We start from the raw sequence: 23,519 nt of genomic DNA, 5'->3' as shown, positions 1-23,519 counted from the left end.
CCTTTGAGGGGTAGGCAGCGTTGTGACTAGAATGTGCCTGTGACACTCAAGTTTAAATGGTATTATTAGAATCATCTATGATGATGATGATGAAGAAGAACATGCACAAACACGCAACCTCTCTCTCTCTCACACACACACACACGAAGGTGGAGAAACAGGAGTTTCCAGAGAAAGCAGGTATAATATTGAGTTTTCTTAATAATGAAGTGGCGTGAAGCCAATTTTCGAAAAAGCGGGAGATACCTGTATTTTAAGTATTATAACTTCCGGTCGAACTGCTCCATGTTCACAGGGTTCTATGTCTTCCTTCCCTGTCTCTATATATATCGCGCGCAGCTCGTGGTAAGTTCAGGATTAAACAAAAAAAAAAAAAGGTTGGGGTTTCAAAGGTGACTGAGGGATTGATTTCAGGACAGCTTCGTATTAACTACTTTAATGACATGATAAGGTGTTTCCCATGTCCAAATATGGTAGCCCAGAGAACACAGCTCGTTACACTCGATGTAAACGACAAGGCAGGAAACTCGAGCCATTTTAGTGAGATGACACACAGGCTATCCACAGTAAAACAAGGCACTAAAAGTCAGGATATTTCGGCATCCTAAGCTGCCTGACACTAAAGAATGCTAATTTCTTTGCCTGCAGATGGCGACTCGGCCCCGTGGGTACGGACTGACGCGGAGGTTAACAAGAAGGTAAGACTAGTTATGGTATTTCTTTTAATGTGTAATGTCTGTTAGGGTTCAGGTTGTAAATATCTGCTTTCGGTTAAGGTCCAGGTTTTGGTTATCTATTTATATTTAATATATTTGATAGTTTATATTGTTTATTTCTGTATTTATGTTTAATGCCTGGTATAAGTATAGGTTCAGGATATTTGTTAATGCTAGGTGTTGTAAAAGTCCAGGTAGTTCTTCTGTTTATTTTAGCAATTTTGTCGGTCGTCGTTGCGAATGTTTATTTATATTTTAGTGTCTGTAAAGGTCAAGGTTGTAGAGGTTTGTTTATGTTTTATGTCGGTAAGTATCCGGGTTGTGGATGTTTGCTTATGTTTAGTGTCTGTAAATGTCCACTTCTTCTCGCAGATAAGGTAAACAGATACAACGGGTTTTTTTTCAGATTAAAGAGAAGTATGACGTTAATCTTGAGCAGGAGTCACGAGAGTGGATTGAATGCTTGTTAAATATAGAATTAGTGCCGGTGAGTATAAGATTTGTTATTATTCTTAAAATTTAAGATAATCAAAATAGGCATTTGATACTTGAAGAATCCTCGCAACAAAGATGTTTCTTTTCATCTTTCTTTCAACTTCCAGTCCTTTCATATCGATGCTGTGCTAGTGCGGGGCTAACACTGCCAGCAAGCAGGCAAAGTGTTTGATCGTACCTGACATATATGGCTTTTGATTTATTAAGTTCGTGACCTTATGAGTGCTCTAGCTTTGATAATTCCCACCGTCCACAAGTTGTTGCCCTTATCGTCTCCCGCTGCCATGAACTTACATTTCTAATGGATTTTATGGCCACGGGCAGGTCAACACACACACACAAACTGGACGTGATCTGTATTTCAATATATTATTATGCCTAACTTGATCAGTTGACCTGAGCCAGCAGTTTAGTAGATTCGCGGCATGAATAGTCTTTTCGCTGAAGTTTTTGGACCTTCGAAGCTGTTGCCCGATTCGGGGAGCTCTGGGACTACATTTGTGACTGGAATAGTGCTGCAGAGAATAGATATCTAATCGCGTGCAGTCTTAAGCCATGAAGTGGACATGATTGAATGAATGCGTGCCGACTGAAGCCATGAAGTGTACATGATTGAATGTATATGGCAGCATGTGTGGATGGAGGTTTGGATGCGGTTGCAATGTAGTATTGACTATCGATAGAAAGGCCCAGTAAACTGAGACCTGTCAGAGCAGATTGTTTACTTTTTATGTTATTTGTGTGGGCTTGTCTCTGTAGGGTGCCGACCCCAAGACGCCACTTGGCCATGACAAGTTCTGCGAGGTTCTGCGCGACGGCCAGATTCTCTGTCGGTACGTGTGGACCGCTGAGCACCGTGTCCTGTCTCACTTTGTGTGCATGTGTGTGTGTACGTGATACATATATATGCACACTCACACTGACTAGTTTTATACTTACGATGATCACTCAAGTTGTTTGAATAAGAGCAGGCAAGATGAATCACATAACAATGAAAGATAATGGATAAAGCATAAAAGACCAGAAATAGTTTTAGTCTTTTAAGAAAACTTAGGTAGGCTGGCCTGCCCTTGTTACCTATTTTTCCGACTGTCTATACCTCTTCAGGTAGTGTGGATTAAAACGTTTCTTGGTTTTCCCCTCCAGGTTTATTAACGTTTTAAAGCCCGGTTCAGTGAAGAAGATCAACCCTCCTAAAACCAACTTTTTCATGATGGAGAACATCGGCAAATTCCTGGAAGCGTGTACGGCCTATGGGCTGTCTGTACAGGACCAGTTCAACACCGCTGCACTGTTCGAGAGAACAAACATGACTCAAGTAGTGAACACGCTTCACGCTTTGGGCAGAAAGGTGTGTAGGCACTTGGTGATAGTTCATTGATAAGACGATGGTGAGGGTGGTGATGACATGATGACGGAAGTATACAAGAATGTCAAAAACGATGATCAGTAGGAGGGTAAATGATAGGCTCCTGCAATATTCACTGCCAGATGTTCACATCAGGGCTGTGGAATATTCATGAAAGGCATTAATGGGGGAAATTAAGGGCGGTTCATTATGGATAAGCAGAGGAGGAGTGCACAGCATACCTAAATTTAAACAATTGATCGCTGCCTCTTTGTATGTGTGTGTGTGTGCGCACGCTCGTGTGTACGAGGCATAAAGAAACATAAAACTTTCCGTTAAAAGTTATCGAAAAATGAAAAAGACAGACATTCGCGCGCCCGTACACACATCAGTCGCGTTCATACAATGCAATGGGAAGATTATTCTTGATTTTAGTATATGAGATATCCTTTGTTTTATGTTGTCAACTCATATTTGCTGCCTATGTTGTTAATTCTAATTTCTGTTTATGTGAACTATAGGCACAGGCCAATGGTTTTGAAGGCCCAACGATAGGCGTGCGCGAGTCCGCCTACAATCCCCGCAACTTCAGCGAAGAGACGCTGCGAGAAGGGCAGACAATCATCGGGCTGCAGATGGGCACCAACAAGGGAGCTAACCAAAAGGGAATTAATTTCGGGAAAGGAAGGAGCATAACTGACTGATGGAACCACGATGTCCGTGTTAACTGCACATCCCTATTTCCCATTCCCATTCCCCATTCCCCATCCCTCATGACCTCCAAACTAAGTCCGTGCATGATCCATTATTCATGACAAATTAACATCTTTGTGTATTGTCTTCTTCGACATGTATTGGCATCACTTTCTTACACTTTACAAGTATCGCAAGGCTACCGGATGCTCATCTACAAGGGAAAGAAACCAAGGGGAAAAAGATCAGAATTCTTGGCTTAATATTTTAATTTGTTTATTGTCTTCAGAGCTCAACTGTAATGCAGTCTAGTGTCTGTATGTTTCTCAGTGCATACCTGGGTTTGTTATTTTTTTATGTATTATGTATATTTAATGTACACAGGGAAAGAAACGGCAGAATTTATGAGGTGCAAATCCCGCCAACAAACCTTCAGAAGCATATGTTGTTCATTTGGTATCGTGAAGAGTTTCATATTTTTACCTTCCCGACTCCCTTTGTCCCAAACATTTTTGAATACTTTGCATTGCTGCCTAATCAGAGAGAAAGTAGACATTTTACAAGCTGTGAGCTGGTGGTGGCGAGCCAAGACTGGTATTAATTTGTTATCGGGCAGGAAACGACCAGTGCTTCACAGAAGGTTGGCGTAGAAACGGTCGCACCGCTTTGCCTTTGTTAATTTTTGCGCGTGACAGCGGTAATCATGCAGTAATCAGACACGGACTGCCCCTGCCTGGCAGCCTCAGTATTCTTTGGCAAAAGTCCGAATTTTATTTGAAATGTTACTAATTCGGGACCAAATCTTTTTAACATTTTTAAAATTCTGTTGTTCAGAGTGCATGCTCAGAGTTTGTTTTTATTTTTTTAAAGGAGCAGTTGAATCAACTGCTGCTGTTGATATACCGCAGAAGTAAAGTATGACAAAAGTTTCTGCGGTAAACGTGCTTTCCAAGTTGGTCGTCTTTATCATATTATTCGTAAACCACTGTGTCAGAAATATCACACCTACAATTTTAGCCTCTTTATATTCTGGAGAGAAATACTTGTCAGAATCTGTAACGCTGTGAAATCTTAAGCAGACTTGTCAGATTTTACGAATCTCGAAATAATTTTTTTGGGGCAGGGTAGGAAAATTATAAAGAAAAACCAAGCAATTTATTTCAAGAGTAGGGCCGAGGTGGAGATAGACTGAAATATGTACGAAATAATGCAACCTGTACATGCGTTAAGCAGAGAGGTTTTCAGCCAGGAGCTGTTTTATGTAGTACTTAACTATAAGGACCTAGTTACATTACTGTACTACCTGTGGGGTGTACTCGGTACTTAAGCTCATCTATACATTCTCCAAACCACCTATCTACAAACGGAAGTACATTTCTTCCAGGAAAGGTTTATTGTTGCACCACATGTTAAGGTATCCAACATATTTTGCTTTCAATTTTTTTTATGGTATTATTAAATCAACCAGTATTTTTGTATGCTGTTAACAAACATCCCACTTTCAGTCCATAGCAGCAGCGAACCACTTATGATAAATTATTTGTTTTGCCATAGTCCGTCGATATTATGGACAAGTCGAACTGGGACCAGTAGATACGTGTGCATGTGTATGCAGCACTGTTTGAGCTACAATCTGCGGGAAAAAAAGAGTGTGTGGGTATGAGCGTGTAGTTTTGCGGTATGCAGATACTATGACACATCAATCGACCATTTATGGGACCCGTGTTTGCCGTTTTCGCTGTAGGCGCGCATTCACCTCTTCTGTTCTCGCAGTGAACATGCACTGTTCATGCTGTTCACATCTTTTGTTCGCGCTATAATCTGCTGTTCTAGCTTTTTTTCCCGTTCTCGCTGTGAACGCCCGTCGACATCTAGCTCTCGCTATAATGATGTTGGTACATCCTCTGCGTCATCCTCGTTTTGGATCCTGACAGACCAGTTCCGTTCTGTTTTGCTGTTTTGCTCCCCCCCCCCCATTTTATTTTATTTTTTTGACATGCATTAGTTTTTTGGGCCCCGCATCTCTTTAATTAACATTAACGCTGAAGAAAAGACATGCACAGCAAAGAATGTTTCATTTTCTTTTTTTGCTGTAATCTGACAATGTTTGCAAGAAATGATGGAGGAGTGGCTAGATGTTCCCTGTTGCATTCAAGTGACCCAGAACTCCTGCGAAGCACTCCGTACTACGCTAAGCTCGCAGTCCCATCTCCAGTTCCATGCAAAGGGCGATAATAACTCAGGCACTTCCGCTTTGTAGGCGCAAGCACGTTTCGCTGAATCAAATTTTTGTTTTTGAGTGTTTGCGTGCGTCCATGCACATCCTCATGCATTTATGCGTTGTTTATGTATTCACCTGCCCGCCTAAACTTCATATATGCTAGGTCTTCCATCTTATAGCAAAAGAAAAAGAAGTGCGATGGTAAAACCAAAACCGAGCGACGTAAGTTGGATGTTACCGACACATTAGAGTGAGTATAGTATTTCTAGAGGCTTTCTGGAGCTGCCTTCTACATCTACTTCCGGGTTAATAAATGTCAGTATTCTTTCTGATGTCATGGCTGTTAAACTAATGAATGGTGAGCAGCTGTCTACTACATTTTGAATTTTTCCGCGAAGCTCAGAACTAAATAAATGCTGTTTTCTTTTTAAAACAAATTTTTCTTTGGCTTTTGTGTTCTTGAAATGCGAGCTTTTGTTTCGTTTTGTATCTGCTTTAGCTGCTCCAGAAATTACTGTGGAGGGCTGAGAGTCTGAAAGGAGGGCTGTTGCGAGTTAAAATATTTTCATCCGTGACACTCTCCATAAAGAGAATACGAAGCAGAAAAGTTGGTGTTAATCCCGTCGCCTTGGCAGTGCTTCTGTATTCTTGTACTCAGTGCAGAGTTTTGTACTAGGAATACCATTAGATGGTCATTAAAACAGATTAATAAATTAAATTTTCATTTTTGGGTGACACTACACGTAGAGTGCCATGGAGATCAGGCTTACAAATGGTTGCGTTCAGTTGCAAGTGAGGGTGGGATGCAACTTGGATTTACAAGTGGCGGACATTTTGATAAACAATTTGTGCTAGAATTGGCAATTAGTTAAAGAAAGTGATGCATATATTGGCTATTTCCATGTAGGTGCATCAAACAAACAGCTTACTGTAATATTTTATGCATCCGGAAGGAGTATAGATCTAAAAAAAAAAGTTACTGTGGGTCAGAGGTCACGTTATTTTATTACTCATTACTCTGTCGTTTAATGTCCCGGCTCTGGCTGTCAACTACAGACGTTGATCTATAGCTCTTTGTCTACTGCATGTTAAAACAGTGGAAGTCAGGATTAAGCAGTAAAAATCCCTGCCCAGTGTGTTAACCATGTCAACAGAGCGAAAGGATAAACTTCGGCAAATGACGAAAGGTAACTCTCGCTGCCAACCGAACGAGACATATACAGTAGCGTCCCTTTAATTATTACCTGTGGCTGTTTACTTCTGAGTGGAGACAGCGAAAGCAAGGTCGAGGACACATGTACGATATTGTCCAAACTGCCCACAGCAAAACAGTTTCATGCTTTGCCTGTCTGCACATATGACTAAAGAACTAATAATTAAGTTGATCTGTTGTGATGTAATATTGGTTTGAACAACGCAGGACAAGAGAATTTTACAGCAGATATCACGGAAGATTTTTACAAATGGATCAACTTTATACTCGTTAATAAACTGTTTCGTTGTATGTCAGTTAGTACTTTATTCTTCTTTCTCGATATTATTACTGAAACGCCTGCTACATGGCGCTATATAGATGGTGGTGACTTAAATTGCATAGAAGTTATTATTATTGTTCTTTAGAAAGAGTAAGCTTAATATGTACCTAAGATGGTACAAACGTTATCTTTATGCGTCACTTATTTTTGTGACCTCTAGTAGCACTCATCCCCCCTCCATCTCTTTCTCTCTGTACCTATCACAAAAATATTTTGATTTGCGAAAGTCGGTGGGTGTATAAATAAAATGATTTTCTTGGTCAAGACGTCATACTTTTCAAGGCAGCAATTCAGCAGCTGTTTATGAAAACAAGTATTGAGCGCAATGTTCCTGGCTTAGAAAATAAATTATCATACTATAGACAACCATGCAAAACAAGACAAGTGTCTGAAATTAAACTTTTCAGAGTTTTCTCCAGACCTTGGACAGTTCTGGTCGTGTTTTACAAAATGTGTAAAATGTTTTATTCCCATTAGCCGTAGGGGCAGTGAGTGTCAGTGGTTCACTGTGTCTAGGGGATGACACGTAGAAGGAAATCAACCGTCTCTTTCGCCACATTTACCTCTTCTCATAAATCAAGCAATAGTTGCTAGATGGGCAGGGGAGAGTATTCCAGCTACAGGTCCGATCAGGGGTCTAACCAACGACCTTCTGCCACAGACCCTCTACTTTGGAGGTCCTTGTGCGATGTGGGGAATTGTAGATGATTTGAGGACTTGGTGGATGAAAGAGTCATGTCTCCGAGTTATGGCAGCACGTGGTGCAGAGGTTCTTTCACTCTGTGATGCCCGCTTGCAGTGACTTCTTGGGTCTCTGGGCGTTGGACCTTGATTGCTTTGTCTTCGTCATCTGCAGAGATGCCATCAGACCTGTCACACCCACGCTGGACTTCCTACCCTGGGTCGTCTTGGCAACGCTGTCGCGTCGGGTCTCGTTCTCCTCTTTCCTCTTCTTGATGACGTCACGCAGGGTCTGGCGCAGGCTGTTGAGGCTCTCGTCCTCGCGTTTCTTGGCCTTGGCCTTGATGGTTCTCAGCTTGATCTGACGCATCGTCTCTCGATGAACCTTCATCATCTCACTGGCAGAGAACGGACACACACACGAGTGGTCTGGATTAGGAGTTCAATATAAACCCAACACTTTAATAGAAAACAAAAGTAGTCCCAACTCCTTATCTCGCCAATATCCGCCTGACATCAACTTTGAGGGCAATGCGTTCTTCCATAAAGTGTGACGAGGGTTGGGATAGGCGAGATAAGCTGGGACTGCATTGTAAACACATTGATAAGCCCTCGTTTCCAAAAGACTTTTCCTCACAAGATTGTTATTCTATTAGATGAGGGAGAGGTGGAAAGCAACAAGGCATCTAACCTTACAGAAAACTTGGGGAATAGCCCAGTGAAATTTAAGCTTCATGTTCAAGAAACACATGATATTTATACAGTCTCTGATGGACAGGTTGTAAACACATCTTCCCACAATCATGCCCACACGGCGGAATCGATCGACTTACTCGAGTTCCACAAAGCCGTCTTTATTTAAGTCGAGTTTCTCAATGATGACGTCCAGAGCATACTCTGTCAGAGGAATCTTCAGCGTCTAAAGACAGAAAAGCTTGGACTTATTTCCTCATCGCACATTCTTTCATCTATCATCCCATGTGTGTGTGTGTGTCCGTGAGTGATAGAGGTCTTTTACGTTAGTGAGCTGAGCTCGAAACAAACAAATCTGGATTTTTCCATTAGGTTAGGCATTCCTTTTTCCATTCACGAAAATGCACACCAATTTCAAAAAGGACAGACAGTAACTGTTGCCTGAAGACTGCTCACGTTCAGACCGTCGCGCATGTCATTGCGGCTGAGCTTCTCCCGCTTGCGGGTGTCCATGAACTGGAACATGTCGATGACCCGCAAGTTGTCCAGCTTCATGTACTCGAACAGCACCATGATCGGGTCGAAGCGGCTAAGGTTGGTGGGGTCGTGTTCGCGTTTCTGGTCGCTAGTCGCCATGGTGATGACTTCCTCGTGCTTGACTCGCAATACTCTCGTCTCTTGTGCGGTTTTCACCATGTTGATGAACTCCTGGTCAACCGGAACGCCCTGAAGAACACATGAAATATTTTATCAAAGATACTTAAAGGTATTTTTGAAGAATTTGTGTTTTTTAAAATCCCTGTGTGTCTATATTGAGACAGGATTCTAAGATACTTTAATTATGACCATGGGCTTTAAAAATAATATCCGTCTCTGTTATTTCTTTTTCAGTTTTAAACATCCAAGTTATAACTGATTAAAGTGTTGGCCTTGTAGAAAGATCCTGGGGGAGCGGGGATGACGATGTAGACGACAAAACATGAGTTACTGCGCTGGCCCTATCGGCGACCAGCATGACCAGGTCGGCTGATAGTCTTTACAAAGACCCAGAAAACAAATGACAGATGACAAATCTTTATTTACAAGGGTAACAGAATAAGCAAAGGTTGCGCTTGTTTACATCTAACCCTCGGACCAACCTCGGGGAGGTATGCTGATGCCGCAATTTAAACGTGATAACAGTGCCACTGGGTGAGCCGTGTCCACGTCACGTGGTTTTCGTCAGTAACGTGACTTGTTTTCAGATTTCGTTGTTGTCGAGACCTGCCAGTATCATACCTACGTAGTTAGACAACTTCCACATACATCTGCGGGTCTTATCATACTCCTCTCTGTTCTGTTTGCTTGACAGGAGACTTTTGGTGTCCTGCAGTTTATTACTTATCTATAGTTTACCTTCTTAGAATGTTTGTGATCCTGTCTTAACAATCTTATGCTACTAAGATAACCGAGTGATTAGAGCGCTGGCGTCAGAACGAAGATGCACTCCGGTTCGATACCCGTGTAGCGCAGTTCACTTCCCCTTGTCGACCCAGCTGGCGGGAATGATTACCTGACTCCTAAGAGGATTGGGGAAGGTATGTCAGCGAGGGAGAAGAAATAGAATTATTCAGGTAAATCTGGCGAGGAGAAAAGAGAGGTCTCTAACCCTAAAAAAAGGTTCTGGGACGACTTTTACTTTTTCCCTATACTCAAAGACATGATTATTAATGACAATGATTACGACGCTGTACATGACATTTGATATTGACACTGGATGCTATACATATCACTGTTAATGACATTGCCTATGAGTAAACAGTGTTTGTTATACTACTCATGATCCTTCACACTCACGGAAATGTCGATCTCGCACAGCTCGAGACTGGAAGCTGACGTCACAGCAGAAATCATGGCTTTCGCCCGTCTGTTGTTAGCGGATTATTTCCCACCTGTCAGGAGAAGAAACTTTATTGATAAGCGTTTCCCTGTTGGAAAAAAAAAAACCCAACAAGGATGAAAATTAAAAGTAGGTTGGAACTTGTCAACATCTCCGATAACCGTTATACTACCATCACAGGTTAAAGCTTCTCTGTAATCTCTGCCTTGGAGCTGGCATTTAGCAATCACTCAGATTTAGACCACCCGCAAGTCGGCTTTGCACAGATATTGGACATTTAGTAACAGTTTTGCTCGTAACGGAGGGCGAGTAATCAAGGTAAGCATACCTGGAATTACCGAAACTTACCGACCTTAGCAATCTCTGTTTATCACGAAATATCTGGGTCAGTAAGGCTAGGATTAGGGCGTGCGGTGAGCTATTAACAAACCTAGCAAATACAATATTTGTTAATGAAACAGACAGATATAAGCCCGTTACAACTTTAAGCTTTAAAGGCCTTGGTGGTCCGCCATATTTTTGTGGTCCGCGGTCCGAAATACTTTGAGAACCACTAGTTTAGTACAATCCCTCACCATTGCGAAAGATAAAATATTTTATAGACAAGGCGTTAGCATATTATGTTGCGTGCGTTCGTGTGTGTGTCTGTGATTTTTAAAGCGCCGTGAGCTGGTCCATAGGGCCAGGATATGGCGCTGTACAAGTTAACGTTGTTATTATTTAAAGCTACAAACAGCAAAGATGCGGAAAGGGAAACCTTGAGTGTTCGAAGCCCCTTGTTGCCGACCACTCCCTTCATGAGGAAGCTGAGGGCCAGCAGGTCCACGCGGTTGCACGTGACGTCCAGCTCACGCAGAGCCTTGTTTTTAGGCAGCGCATGTGCCAGCGCCAGACACCCCTTCCTTGCCCACCCCGTTCCAGGCAAGGATCAGCGTGTGCAGACCCTTGTTTGTCTGACAACATAAATGCCATAAAAAACATTAATAGACTTAACAGGATAACATCTTTAAAATATAAAAATATGCTATGTAAATAGCTGACTAAGAAGTAAATCATTAATACACCATATTAATTTTTTATATATTGTAACTCTAAAATCAATTTCCTATTTTACATCAAACACAGACAAAATGTTTTTACTTGCATCTCTGCAATACATCTTTCTTTTTCTCTCACACACTCTCGTTTTCGTTATTCGTCTCTCATTTAGTACAGACTGTACCATCATCATCATCAGTAAAACTGCCAGAACAGCATGAGAGAAAGACATTAGATAAAGAAAAGCTAGTGAAAAGTGATTCTTCGGTGCTTTTCTGACAGTTTGGTACAGTGAACATTGCGGATATCCGGCGAAAAAGTCTGGGAACAGCACGTAAACGGGATGAATAGTGTTCAGTGGTCAGAGAGGGAGCGAGTATGTGCGAGTAAACTCGATCAGTCTCGGTGTGCAAGATGTCAGAAAGTCAGAAATATTGCGAGAACAATTATTTTTAGGAAAATAAAAACGCTAAAATCTTGCATTCCTCATGTGCCTACCCGGGAAGTCTTTGCCAAAGCGGGTTGTATGTTCAAAATGGTGACGAGAAAACCCTGAACTTGGAGGCAACGACTGACATTTAAAGACAATTTGACTTCTTGACCTCACTTCGGTTTATTTTTTAGCTGTTTTCAAACGTGCACATAAACCAAAGCACATACATGTACTTCAGAATCAAGTTTCGCTCGTAATATAATGAGAAACGCAAAGGTCACCGAGTCTCACCCCCAGAGCGCGTGCGATGGACGCTGCGCTGTCGCGTCGTATGTGATTCCATTGCAGATCCAGTGTGCCAAGGCTGTTGTTGTGGGCTAAGTATCATAATGACAAGAAAGATACTCATTACACACGTTCGACTCTGATTTGTATCAAATAAACTCTGATGGATTTTAAAAATTCTCATAATAACTTCTTTTTAAATGTACTTTTCAAACGCCTTCTTTTGTAACGTTCTGCGTTGCTTACATCAGTTAATGAACATGTCTAGAATTTTCTGTTGATCCATTAAGATTTATCACAACGGTTCATTTTAATAACTAAAATGATTTATGAATACCCTAAAACTAAACTTATTCATCAAGTCCACTTCTTTTGAGAGCGACAGACATTAATGATTATGCTACAACTGTAACTCTCTATTCACAAGTATGAACTTTAAATGTGTTTTTATATACCAATATACCAAATATATATTTATATACCAATATACCAAATGTGTATTTATATACCAATGGCCTCAGCGATTGCAGCGCCCCCATAGTAGCCCAACCTGTTGTGTCCGAGATGCAAGGACCTTAATGATGGCGAGGTCTGTTAAGATCAAAATAAGACATTTCATTCTTGTAATGTTATGCCGTGTGAGTAGATGATAAAAGGAAAGTTACTAACAAAAAGAAACAAGAACATGAACTTCGTTTACATGAATACAATTATAACGCATCCCATTTCAATATTTTTAAGGCAATATCTTGCTTCGGGATGTGCGAGCAAAATAAACTGCGTTTACTTTCTTCTTTTTAAAATAGAAGGAAGCTTAAACTTGTATTATGAACAAATGAATCCTCACTAAGATGTTACCAACTTGGTATGATATATTTTTTAGATTTTTAAGACTAGGAATCGTTATTATGGCTGTTGAAAAAAAAATGGAAACATCGGAGAAAATGAACGCTCTTTTCCTGTGGCTGTTTCTCATTGTGATGGATATCGAATATTAACCATTTCATCCTGAATCGTAATCTGAGGCCTTTTGGCTTACATGTTACTCTTGTTTACAGGCTTCATGGTTACCGTAATGATAGAAACGAATGGAAAGTGAGGTTACCTTAATGATGTCGGCCAAAAGCTGTGAGTCTGTGTGCTCAATCCGGTTTTCCTCCAGTCTAAGCACGGAGAGGGACCGGTTATGACGTAATGTCTCAGAAAGTGCCCGGATCCCTTCCCGTCCAGGGTTCGTGGCAGACAGATTCTGAAGCAATAATCGGATGACATTAAAGAAAGCGGTTAAAAAATGTCACAAAGGTGTACGTCGTGCACCTGTATCTAAGTAAAGCGCTTTGAACCTGGTTTTTGTGGTGTGGAAAAGGCGCTATATAAATGTGTTGTATTATTATTTATCATCGCAGACACGACAAATAAAACTGTAAACTCACAATAATTTATGTTTTGAAATATTTTCACATAGCTGTTCTGTTTTCTTTTTGTTTGTTTGTTTTAGTAGAAGAAATCGTAGCGAATTCCCAACGACATGTTTACCATTCTCAGTCTCTGGCATCAGCCAAGGATGCTTGTAGAAAATCTGGCACATGGGCGCTGTTCTATTAATTTACAGTAAATCTCATTCTTACCAAATCTACGATGCTTTTATTCTCCTGAAGCATTTCTGCGATGTAGCTGACCCCTAGGGCACCCAGGTTGTTGTGTGAGAGGTCAAGGACGCACAGATGACTTTCTCTCTGTTAATAAAACGTGTATTTAATTTTAAAGAAAATATGAAAGAAGAGAAGTATTATATTTAGCATCTTATGTTCGTTAGTAAACAATTTTTTTTAAAAGATGGAAGTGTTAGTCTTGATAAACATTGCAATAAAGGCCGCAATGAGGGGGAAGGCTGTACTGACCACCAGTGCAATGGCGATGGGTTTGATGTCCCCAGGCCCCATCTTGCTGTCCCTCAGTTCCACCACAGCATGCTTGCACTGTTTGCTGAAGGCGCGGCTTGGCTGCACGTGAAGGTGTGCACACGCCCTCTCGTACACCTCCCGGATATCTCTGGACAACCTGCCCGCCGCCCGCGGGGCTTTGCCTACCCCACAGAAACCCTGGCATTGACAGTCAGCACACACAGCGCGCAGGTGATAAAGGTAGGGCTGTCAGATAACAAGCTGTGCAATGTCTTCAAGTGAGTGGATAAATTCTTCGTCCTCGCGACTGAGGGATTTGAGAGAGTGCATGTGTGAGACTAGAAGACAGGTAGAGAGGAAGGGAGGGAGGAAAACGGGAAGAAAGAAAGAAGGAGCAATAAACATATACAGAAAGAAATGGGGACAATGATCTGCTATTTGAATCACAATAAATTATTGTAATCCAATGTTATAGGTTATTTTCCTTAAATGGCTTGATTTACAATCACTCTAAGTGTCAATCTGAACATCCAACCCCCCAAGAAAAAAAAAATCATCACCAAAGAGAACCTCAGTATAGAACTACAATACAGAAAATAAAGTGTATATGGATGGCTCTTAAACTGTTTTAACAATAGAATACAACATTTTATCGCTAAGCTCGTCCTCAATGCCTGTTTCAATGCCTGTCTCCACACCTACATGTAAACTGTGTACCTACCGGAAGTCTTGCTAGATCACGGAGAGCAACGACGGTTTTATACAGTCAAACTGAATTTACAGCTAAATTATTAATTATATAAATAATTAACAACCATTAAACCATATTATAACCTTATAAAGCTGCGGTTTAGTTTTTAGCTTTCACTTACTTAAGATAAATATCTCGATACAAGACCTGCAAGCGAAATCATCATTTACCACAGATTGTAGTAGTATCAAACAATGTTATTTCATTATAAAATATCAATAGGCGGGAAGACACATTGTCTCGAGTACTTCGCACTCAATGATCTTTCAGGCAGGATTTCATTGAAAATGGAATCGATCTTCGCACGAAGGCGCCTGTAATCTCTAAGAGGAAAGGTTCATTTATTGGAAGTACAGAAGTAGCTGGACTCAGTGCTTTCGTTCTGCAAGATCAATCGAATATTCTAGAAATGACATTTTCGCAACCTCATCCATTTTTTTTTTCCTTACTTTTTTCTTCTTCGTCGTCGGAATCAAAATCCACTTCGTCCTCCTCCACGTGACGCTTGTGACCCCTGTCAGTTTCAGTTAGTGACGTCAAGTGCTCGTCCACCCGTTCATTCGTCACTTCCTGTCGATGGCTGAACGTCTGAGGGGTATCTTGCTGCCTCACATACAACCTGCTGCATTGCTTCTGTCTTTATGTTGCGACACTTCCGGCTTCCGGTTACTGAATCCTTTGATGCTGTTTTGTGACTGCGCATGGCTGGCAGGCGCCTGTCGCTCAGAATGTGGAACCAGTTTTTGACCATCTTCTGCGACACTGTTCTCCCAAGCGTTGCTGGCCACCCTTCCCTCTGTTCTGGAAGGTTCTGCTGGAGAAGTAAATTTGAGAGCCGAGGATTGGGCCTGTGTATCTGAAGGCGCCCATCCCACCCATGTCTCCCGACATGTCGGATCCTAACAACGTCTTCTCTCTCACTCGCATCCGCTCCACTATCTGCACCATGGAGCCTTCCGACTGTTTCTTCTGTGGACCTGCTTCCGTCTGCTGGACTTTAGGGAAAGAAATAGGTGGTAAACTATTGGGTCTCTCTGGAACTGTTTTTCTTGAATCGAAGAATCCTTTTTCGGATTGACTTCTGGGTTCTGGTCTTCCATTGCTAGCGGGTTGTTAGTAAATATGATTTTCCCCGGGAGACGAGGCACCTGCACTATTCCCCCTGGCACTAAGGTGGGCGTGATCCTGGAGGTAGAAACAGCAGTAGTCGAAGATTGTCCATTGGCAACTGGCGATGCATACAAGCCGGTCTCGCCGAATGGGAGGTCTCTGTGATGGTCTGCAAGATGTGGTGGTTCCCGACATCGCCAACTTGCTTAGTCATCGAGACGATTCTTAGCTGAAAAATATTTAGAGAATTTTTTTTAGACCTTTGATAGCTAATGATTAATACCTCTCTCATTAAATTCAAAATTAAAAAAAAATCATGCATTGTTGCAATAATATTTTAAGGCGACAATTTTCCACTTTCTTTTCGTTAGGTATTAAAACTTTCTGATCTGTATTGCATTAAAAAAATAGAAGGCGTTAATCTGGCAAAGGAATGGACGAAGAGTAAATACCTGACAACTCCAGAAACGCACTAGACCTAAATATTTATTTTTTTAAATGAATGAAGTAAAGGGTAATAGAGTGGTTCTATCTGTGGAACCCAAAACATACTTTGGTTTTTTTTTCTCTCTCTCTCTCAGCTATGCAGCTCTAGGCAATCCCAAATAGTTCAGCCATGTTTGCAAAACAAACACTTTTATTTCTTCGATACAAACCAGGTGACAGTTTGCTTAAGAAAAATACAACTGAATGATAGATAGCCTTTGAGGAGTGTACCGGCGCAGTCATAGGAAGTTTAACGCCTTTCTCAGGCACTGGGCTGTCCCAGCTTACTGACACATCGGAAACAAAATCTCTGCTTAGTCAGACAGCTGAGATACAAATTCTCTGCTCCCCCAACCCACCCACCCCACAACGGATCTTCCCTTGAAGTAAATACACCACAGGCACTCCATTATATAATTGTCTTCTGTTTGCTTTGCAATGGTCGTAACCTGATCTTCTCTTTCTTGGATTGTTGTGGGCGAAAAACGTCCGCATATACATGTCACCCATAAATTTGCCTGGAATTACCCTCCGTATTTTTAAAACCCATTCAGCAGAGTGAGAAGGCGGGTGAGAGGGTGGGGAATGCCGATAAAAGGATCAAATCTGCTAACAGACCCTAACCCTGTCTTGAGGTACACGATTGCTGACAGGAGCTGACGATGAAAAGAACTTGTTCTGCTTGATGATAAATGAGACAACAGACTTACACAGTTAGTGGAGCTTATTGTCCGTGATGGCGGGGGGCTTCGTTCTCAGACGAGACCAAACACAACAACTGCTCAGTCGTCGTCGCTCACTGGTGGTGGTGTAGATTAGAAGTGGAGTTAGCAGACTACTCGTGTATCATTAAGGAACTTTTTTCTCCACCCACCTTTACTCTAGGACCTCCTGTACGTGTCCGTCTCTCACTCCTCTGAAAGTATTTACTGGCTTTCTTTTCTTTAACTCTGTACTCGTCACCTCATTACTCCATGTCCTTCCATTTGTATCCTTTTTTCCCTGTACCCTCCACCCCTTTCTCTCTCTCGTGAAGGCACAATGTTTATGCTAATTCCTCTTGATGATCCTCTTTTCTCTCATTCCCTTCCTGCTTCGGTCCTTGCACGCCCGTCTCTCCCACGAAGAATTAATATATTTACAGTTGATCGAACAAACACACATGGGCGTGCCACTGAAGGACCTAGGGCGGTATTTGAAACGTGTTTAAAGCATGGGTTGAAAGGTGTAGAAAAAAATGTTTATTCCTGTAGTTATCAACAAGTTTTAGCTTAGTGAACACAATGGGGAGACAAATGCCACAACCTGGCAGCAGACACGTTTCAAATTACAGGATCGGAGTCAGGATAACACGACAAAGATTTCATCCCTTACTTATCAACCGAGCAATCGACAAGCAGATTGAACAACCGTACAAGACGAAGCCAGTGAAGGAAAGATCAGTTACCTACTCAATCTTTTTACTTAAATGTAACCTCCTGGTTCAGAGCTATTTCAATTTTTTTATTGTTAAGCCTTGTGATTCAATGAACCGTATCCAAAACTTCATGTGCCTTTTATAAAAGTTTGGCTTCAAAAGATTCACAGTTTATTGTTACAGGGATCTGCTCCTCGATGGGTCACGGAGTCAAGTCTGATATCGACTGCCAAACTCGACAGGTGCAGTTCAAACACGAGGAGAAGTCTAGTGTACGGACACCTGTTCTATTCACGCACAGGACACGATCCCAAAGAGTCATGACCCCTCGAGTGTACAAGACCGACCCTCGCCTCTCTTCTTTGCTTTTTATCTAACTGCTTTTAAACAGAAAAGTCAAGAAGGACACCTTTTGGAAAAGTAAACTAAATACAAGGTAAAACACGAGGCTGAGAAAACTGCCGTTCGGCTCGAGCAGCAGGTTAACACAGTCTTTGCACGGAGTGGCGTCAATAAACTGTCAATTACTTTTCGAATCTTTTCGCGAGGTGGATAAAAGAAAACTGAATGCACGCAGCAGTAAAAACGTTGAACAAAGACGAAAGTCTTTTTTCAAAAGGATCAAACATTTCACGTGAAAGGAGATTGACGTGTTAAGTGTAGAAAGAAGTAAGGGTAAAGTAAAACCAGGGTGTACTAAACTTCTTAGAAAGAAAGAGGGTTTGGTACATTTGGTCACATATCCCATCGATTTCATCTTTTCTTATAAGCATTCTTATTAATTAAGCAAGACTTGAATACAATTTATTTTAGTTGGATAGCTTGGTAGACTTACCGCGGATTGAATGTCTCAGAGCTGACAAAACCGGAAACGAAGTACTGCTGTCAACTGCGTAAAACAACGGCAAGACACATATCTCAGTTTATACCTTCCTTTCGACACTTCTACCATCCTTTGTTGTTGAACATTTTCGGAAAAAGTCAAGCTTTATGCTGTCTGTCCCTGGTGAAAACAATAGAATCCCCGTGTACTTTGTCCGTCGTCAAAACCAGCACAAACTGTCCACAACGATGAGTTGGCGTAGTATCAGCACCGAACTTGTATTACTAGACTGCTGGCAGACGATTTTTTGTCAGTTAACTACTAAAACGAGGCATGAGACTTCAAAGCTTCCGGTTTATTCACATTCTTTGTTTAGGCTCGCCGAGACTGACAGCGGAGAACTTCGTAAGAGGCTAAGCGTTGGTCTCGGCAGACAGACAGCAGTCCACCTGTACACGTCCGTGGTATCAGCTCCAAGACATGTAGGCAAAGTATTTGCGCGACGGTTCGACCTGCAAGCAACGGTCACGGTTTGCTGACAACTGATTTGATGTGGATAGGCGTTAAGTCGATTAGTCAACGGCGAGGACTCCAGGTGTGTCCGCAGGTCACGACACGCTTGCGAAACGGTTTTCAGCACTCTCTGGGCTGATATTACTTGTCCTGATGTGCACACAGACACAATAATAGAACTTCGCTAGCTAATAATAGTAATAATAATAATGACAACAGTCTCTGAGGTCACTTATGGTCCTGGCGTTACTATCCTCTCGGGTTTGAAACAAGATATTCCGTTGGTTTTGTTGTTGATTTGTGATCTCCACTGGTTTCTTCTCATGTTAATTTAATTTTTTTTTTCTTCTTAATCTCTATCGATTCCTGTAAACGTTCTGCTGGAAAGAGTTACAGTCGGCTTGTCACGATTGTAACACTTGACAGATCAACTAAATTGACGGTTGTTCTGTCCGAAGGGAGACCAGAGAAAATAGATATTTATGCTCTCGGGGGAGACTGATGTCACGACCTTTACATGGTCTAAATATATGTGTGTGCACGCATGCGATAATATGGTCTCCATTTTTTTTAATGCGCCCTCGACACCTTGCAGACTTACTGACGAAATAAAGTCACAGAAACGTTGTTTAAAAAATATTTCTTACAAACCACAACAAAGCTGAAAATAATTGTGGAGTCATTTGCTGTGCTGGGAGTGTGGTAGCTAGCATCGGTGAATGTCATTGAAACAGAAAATGTCGATCATGTAGCTAGTGGATACAAAGCGCCTTCCCTTCCCTGGCACAAAGGATGCATTTCGCCATATTTCTCTGCACAGTTGATCTCGTATTTTTCAGATAGATATATATACACATACGTTATCTGGGTGTGTGTACGTGCTTATGTGTGTGTGTGTTTGTGAGAGAGAGAGAGCAAGAACGCGCGAGCGTGTAGGTTAGTCGAGGGTGTGTGTGAGGTTAATTAATGCTATTACTGTAACAACAAAAATATTTTTGCTTTTATTACAAAAGACTTGTTTTGAAACTTACAGCTGTGTTTGTAATAAACAGGGAAAATGTTAGAAAAGAATTATAAGCAGTACACTGATAAACACAATGCTATAATTTCAACATCACATACATGATGTTGTAAGCTGTAGTGTGAAAAGCCAATGTTATAGTCTGTAATACCACGATAGCAATATTATAAACTGTAGACGATGGCAACAAACACAGTTTGGGTAGTGGGGATGATGTTCTACGCAAAAAAGGTCGTGAACGGCCGACACCCGACTGAAACATGGACAAAAGCAGTTTTGCCCGAGACACAGCAAATGACATAATTAGATTCATGCACATCAACGAATATCTTGTTGACTTTTTTCCAGTTTCTTTTCTTCCTTGGGACAGTTTGAACACAGCCCCCAGCATTTTGTTAGGTCTGCGATGTGAATGGGACTAAAGCCTTTTATCTACGAGAACTATATGAAAGAACGACCCGATCTCTTCGAAAGTGCGCTCGCAGAAATCCGAGACCGAAGCCTTTCAAAGAGAAATTCTTCAGGTTGGTCTCTACCACTTTATAAGGCGCTTGAGGATTTGAAAGGAGAAGTCTATAAGAAAAGTTTTCATCGTATAAGTGACAGGTGAATACTGTCTTTTAACACCCAGGCGGCAAATTTTATCTCAGCTTAACTGCCTGTTCGGTTCCAACACCTAGAGATTCGGCTTATTCATATTTAAAACTCACTCGACGCCTGAATTAAAAAAATAGCGTTAACTGCAAAAGCCGACACCTTGAAATGGAAGAAAAACACGATGGTGCCTCCTCTCCTTGTCACTTTGAAGTCTTTGGAATGCACTGCCCTCTACAAGACCGCCTCTAACCTGTTACATTATTCGTATATTATTCTGAAACCTTTGATACTTTTCCTACTCCGTCACTCGCGTACGCACGAACAAACACACACACACACACACAAACGTGAATGTTTTTATAAAGCCCAGCAATGTGGTCTGTTCCGAAAAAATGCAGAAAGAAGAGAGCCGAGAACAAAGTATTAGTTACTTGCCTGCAACTGTGACAGAGGTATGTGGCTAATGGATCTTTTGTGTGTGAGAGAGAAAGAGAAAGTCCAAAGCTAAAACGAGTCTAAGTCAATTCGATTTTCTTCAGAGACCTCGATCCACACTTTCTTGTATGAGTGAGAGAGTATATATATATATCGTTATGTTGAAACGTATAGGCTGTAATCTCTTGGTCACAGTTCCTTCAAACAATGTTCAAAACGCCGTATATTTTTTCAGATATATAAATATATAGCTTGTAGGGGAAAACTTTTATTTTGTCAGTGGCAATCAAACTTGTTGAAATTTTAACACATGCTACGCCGGTCTAACATCAATCCTTTCACCCAACAAATTCACCGTGAAACTTAAACTGCAATACACGTGCCATCAAGGATGTGGATTTGGAATGCCTTTGAAATTTAAACCTGTCATTTAAATTAAAACCTTCCTACTTTAATCCATTACTGGTGCATCGTCAATATAATGACAAGAAAGATGTGTATGTTATATACTAAATGAACATTCTTAGCTACAACTGAATGGTGTGACATAGGCAGCCCAGATATGGGCAGGAAATGGAGAAAAGGAGTCAAAATAGTTGCTCTGATAGAAAACCAAATAAGCGCCCTCAGGTATGTAATGCTGCAGGTAAGTGTGATGTGTGTAAAAATCCAAACAAACCCTCCGGTGTGCTAATGACAAGTGCTGCTGTACATGAGACCAAAGCAGTCGGTATGTAATGATCCTCGTAAATAATAAAGCCATGCTACATACAAACAGAACAATAAAAAGGTTTGACGATGTATTCACCTGTAAGGTCATCAAGTGTAACACTAGGTTACTTTGAAAGTTGTATTACCTGGGATACCAGGCGTCGCCTGGGTGACTGCAGAAAGGGGGAGACAAAAGACAAGAGAACGGGGAGGTAAATACTGCGGTAATTTTAGCTTGTTCGTTTGTTCCTTCACCTCCTCCCCACCTCCGTTTTACGGTTTCTTTGAGAGGTATAGTCTCAAATTACGAAGACTCAGATTTTGTTCTGTGTGGAAGAAGCATGTCAATTTTTTTTCATTTGGAGCCACCCATATCATCTCAGAACGGAGAAAACCTATATTCGAAAATAAAAAATATCTGGAGAAACATACATCTAGGAAACATAGCCTACGATCATCTCGCAGATGAAAAAAATAAAGTTTTTTTTTTGCCAGTTTTGATTAGCATTGAACCATTGGTGTAGACTTGTAAATTGTTTCGGATAGAACCCCATTCACCCTCTCTCTCTCTACACACACATTGCTTTATTCATGTTATCCCGCAGCAGTTAGGTTTTGTCACTCATTTGGAACACATTTAAGCACGTGCTCTGCAACTGGAACCAAACAGAAAGCGTGAATTCTATTTCTGTCTTGGCGTTAGCTCACCTGAGGTATTAGCAGATATTGATAAGCGAACCCGATACACGAATGAAAAGGGAAAAACTACTGGGCCGTGTCCGACTGTTTGGTCGATTATGCCTTTTGTCTGCTGTTCCCTCGTCGTCTTTATCGTTTAGAATCTGTCAGGGTATCCTGACAATCAAGTGTAGCTGGCGATTCAGGTGGCAAGTCTGCTCTCTTGTATATTATTAAATGGGAATTTAAATTTGACTTAGGAAGCTTGGAGAACAGCACGCCTGTTTCTAACCGGACTTTGTGTTTGTTTTTCTAATGTGTCTCACATTAAAAGATAAAACGATGACAGTGTTTTTTATGTTAAATAGAAATCTGTAATTCATTCAAAGAAATGGTTGCCAACCCGACTTATATTTTAGGCAAGGAGACAAACAGAAAGCAATCAGACACACACCAAGATAGGTGGCCAAGTATGCATACAGTTAGATAAACACACTGACACATTAAGACAGGCAGGCGAACAGCTGCTTAATAAGCAAACAATGATCAGAGTACATCTATGAAAAAAATCGTGAGAAGAAAATAAAGGAGGGAAAGAGAAAGAGAGAAAAAAAAAACACTTTAAAAAACCCTACCTTTTCTGCAGCATCACTTCCAGATGTCTCTATCTTTTCACCTGATGACGATTTTTGCCATTATACTGGACCACACCAGGTATCGTGGCTAATGTAACTGTCAAAGTATCTTGGCGCTACACCTGATAATTTGATGGGTGCAACACCTGTCAGACTCCGCTTTGTAGCGAGAAGGCGGCTCCTTTCATCTTCTACCACCGAAAAACATTGTACATCGCAGGCGGAACGACTTGCGCCAACGGTCGGGGCGAGTGAGGGACGGTTGGAGTCCTCCTGCCAGCGGTGGTAGGAGTGTTGTCGCGAGTGGTGTGACTGGAAGGTGTGTTTGGTCGTCTGCCCGCGAGGAAGCATGTTATTACTCGCTTGCGCTTGGCGAATCTAAGCCCGCCCCTCCCTCCTCCCACAAAACATACAGCATGTT

At 41.5% G+C, this 23,519-nt stretch overlaps 2 protein-coding genes across 2 annotated transcripts in view; one reads left to right on the top strand and one right to left on the bottom strand.

Annotated features, from left to right (window-relative positions):
* LOC112559574 (myophilin-like) overlaps positions 1-5,910 on the top strand; it is a 15,538-nt gene extending 9,628 nt beyond the window's left edge. The window contains exons 3-7 of the mRNA XM_025230905.1: positions 649-698; positions 1,123-1,203; positions 1,971-2,044; positions 2,358-2,562; positions 3,081-5,910. Of these exons, the coding sequence (XP_025086690.1) occupies positions 649-698; positions 1,123-1,203; positions 1,971-2,044; positions 2,358-2,562; positions 3,081-3,263 (593 nt within the window). The 3' untranslated portion in view covers positions 3,264-5,910. The remainder of the gene's footprint in view (positions 1-648; positions 699-1,122; positions 1,204-1,970; positions 2,045-2,357; positions 2,563-3,080) is intronic.
* On the bottom strand, positions 5,336-23,519 carry LOC112559182 (leucine-rich repeat-containing protein 74A-like). Its single transcript, XM_025230191.1, is given in 14 exon segments — positions 5,336-8,087; positions 8,523-8,608; positions 8,839-9,108; positions 10,219-10,283; positions 10,286-10,313; positions 11,019-11,159; positions 11,161-11,214; positions 12,024-12,109; positions 12,527-12,608; positions 13,123-13,266; positions 13,646-13,753; positions 13,919-14,103; positions 15,122-16,011; positions 23,099-23,519. Coding segments are annotated over 12 exon segments (1,410 nt in total). The 5' UTR covers positions 13,961-14,103; positions 15,122-16,011; positions 23,099-23,519; the 3' UTR covers positions 5,336-7,783.

Source organism: Pomacea canaliculata, linkage group LG3, assembly GCF_003073045.1.
Source record: "Pomacea canaliculata isolate SZHN2017 linkage group LG3, ASM307304v1, whole genome shotgun sequence".
In the NCBI taxonomy this organism is placed as follows: domain Eukaryota; kingdom Metazoa; phylum Mollusca; class Gastropoda; order Architaenioglossa; family Ampullariidae; genus Pomacea; species Pomacea canaliculata.
Note: the sequence above shows the minus strand (reverse complement) of the source record. Positions and strands in the feature narration are given on the sequence as shown.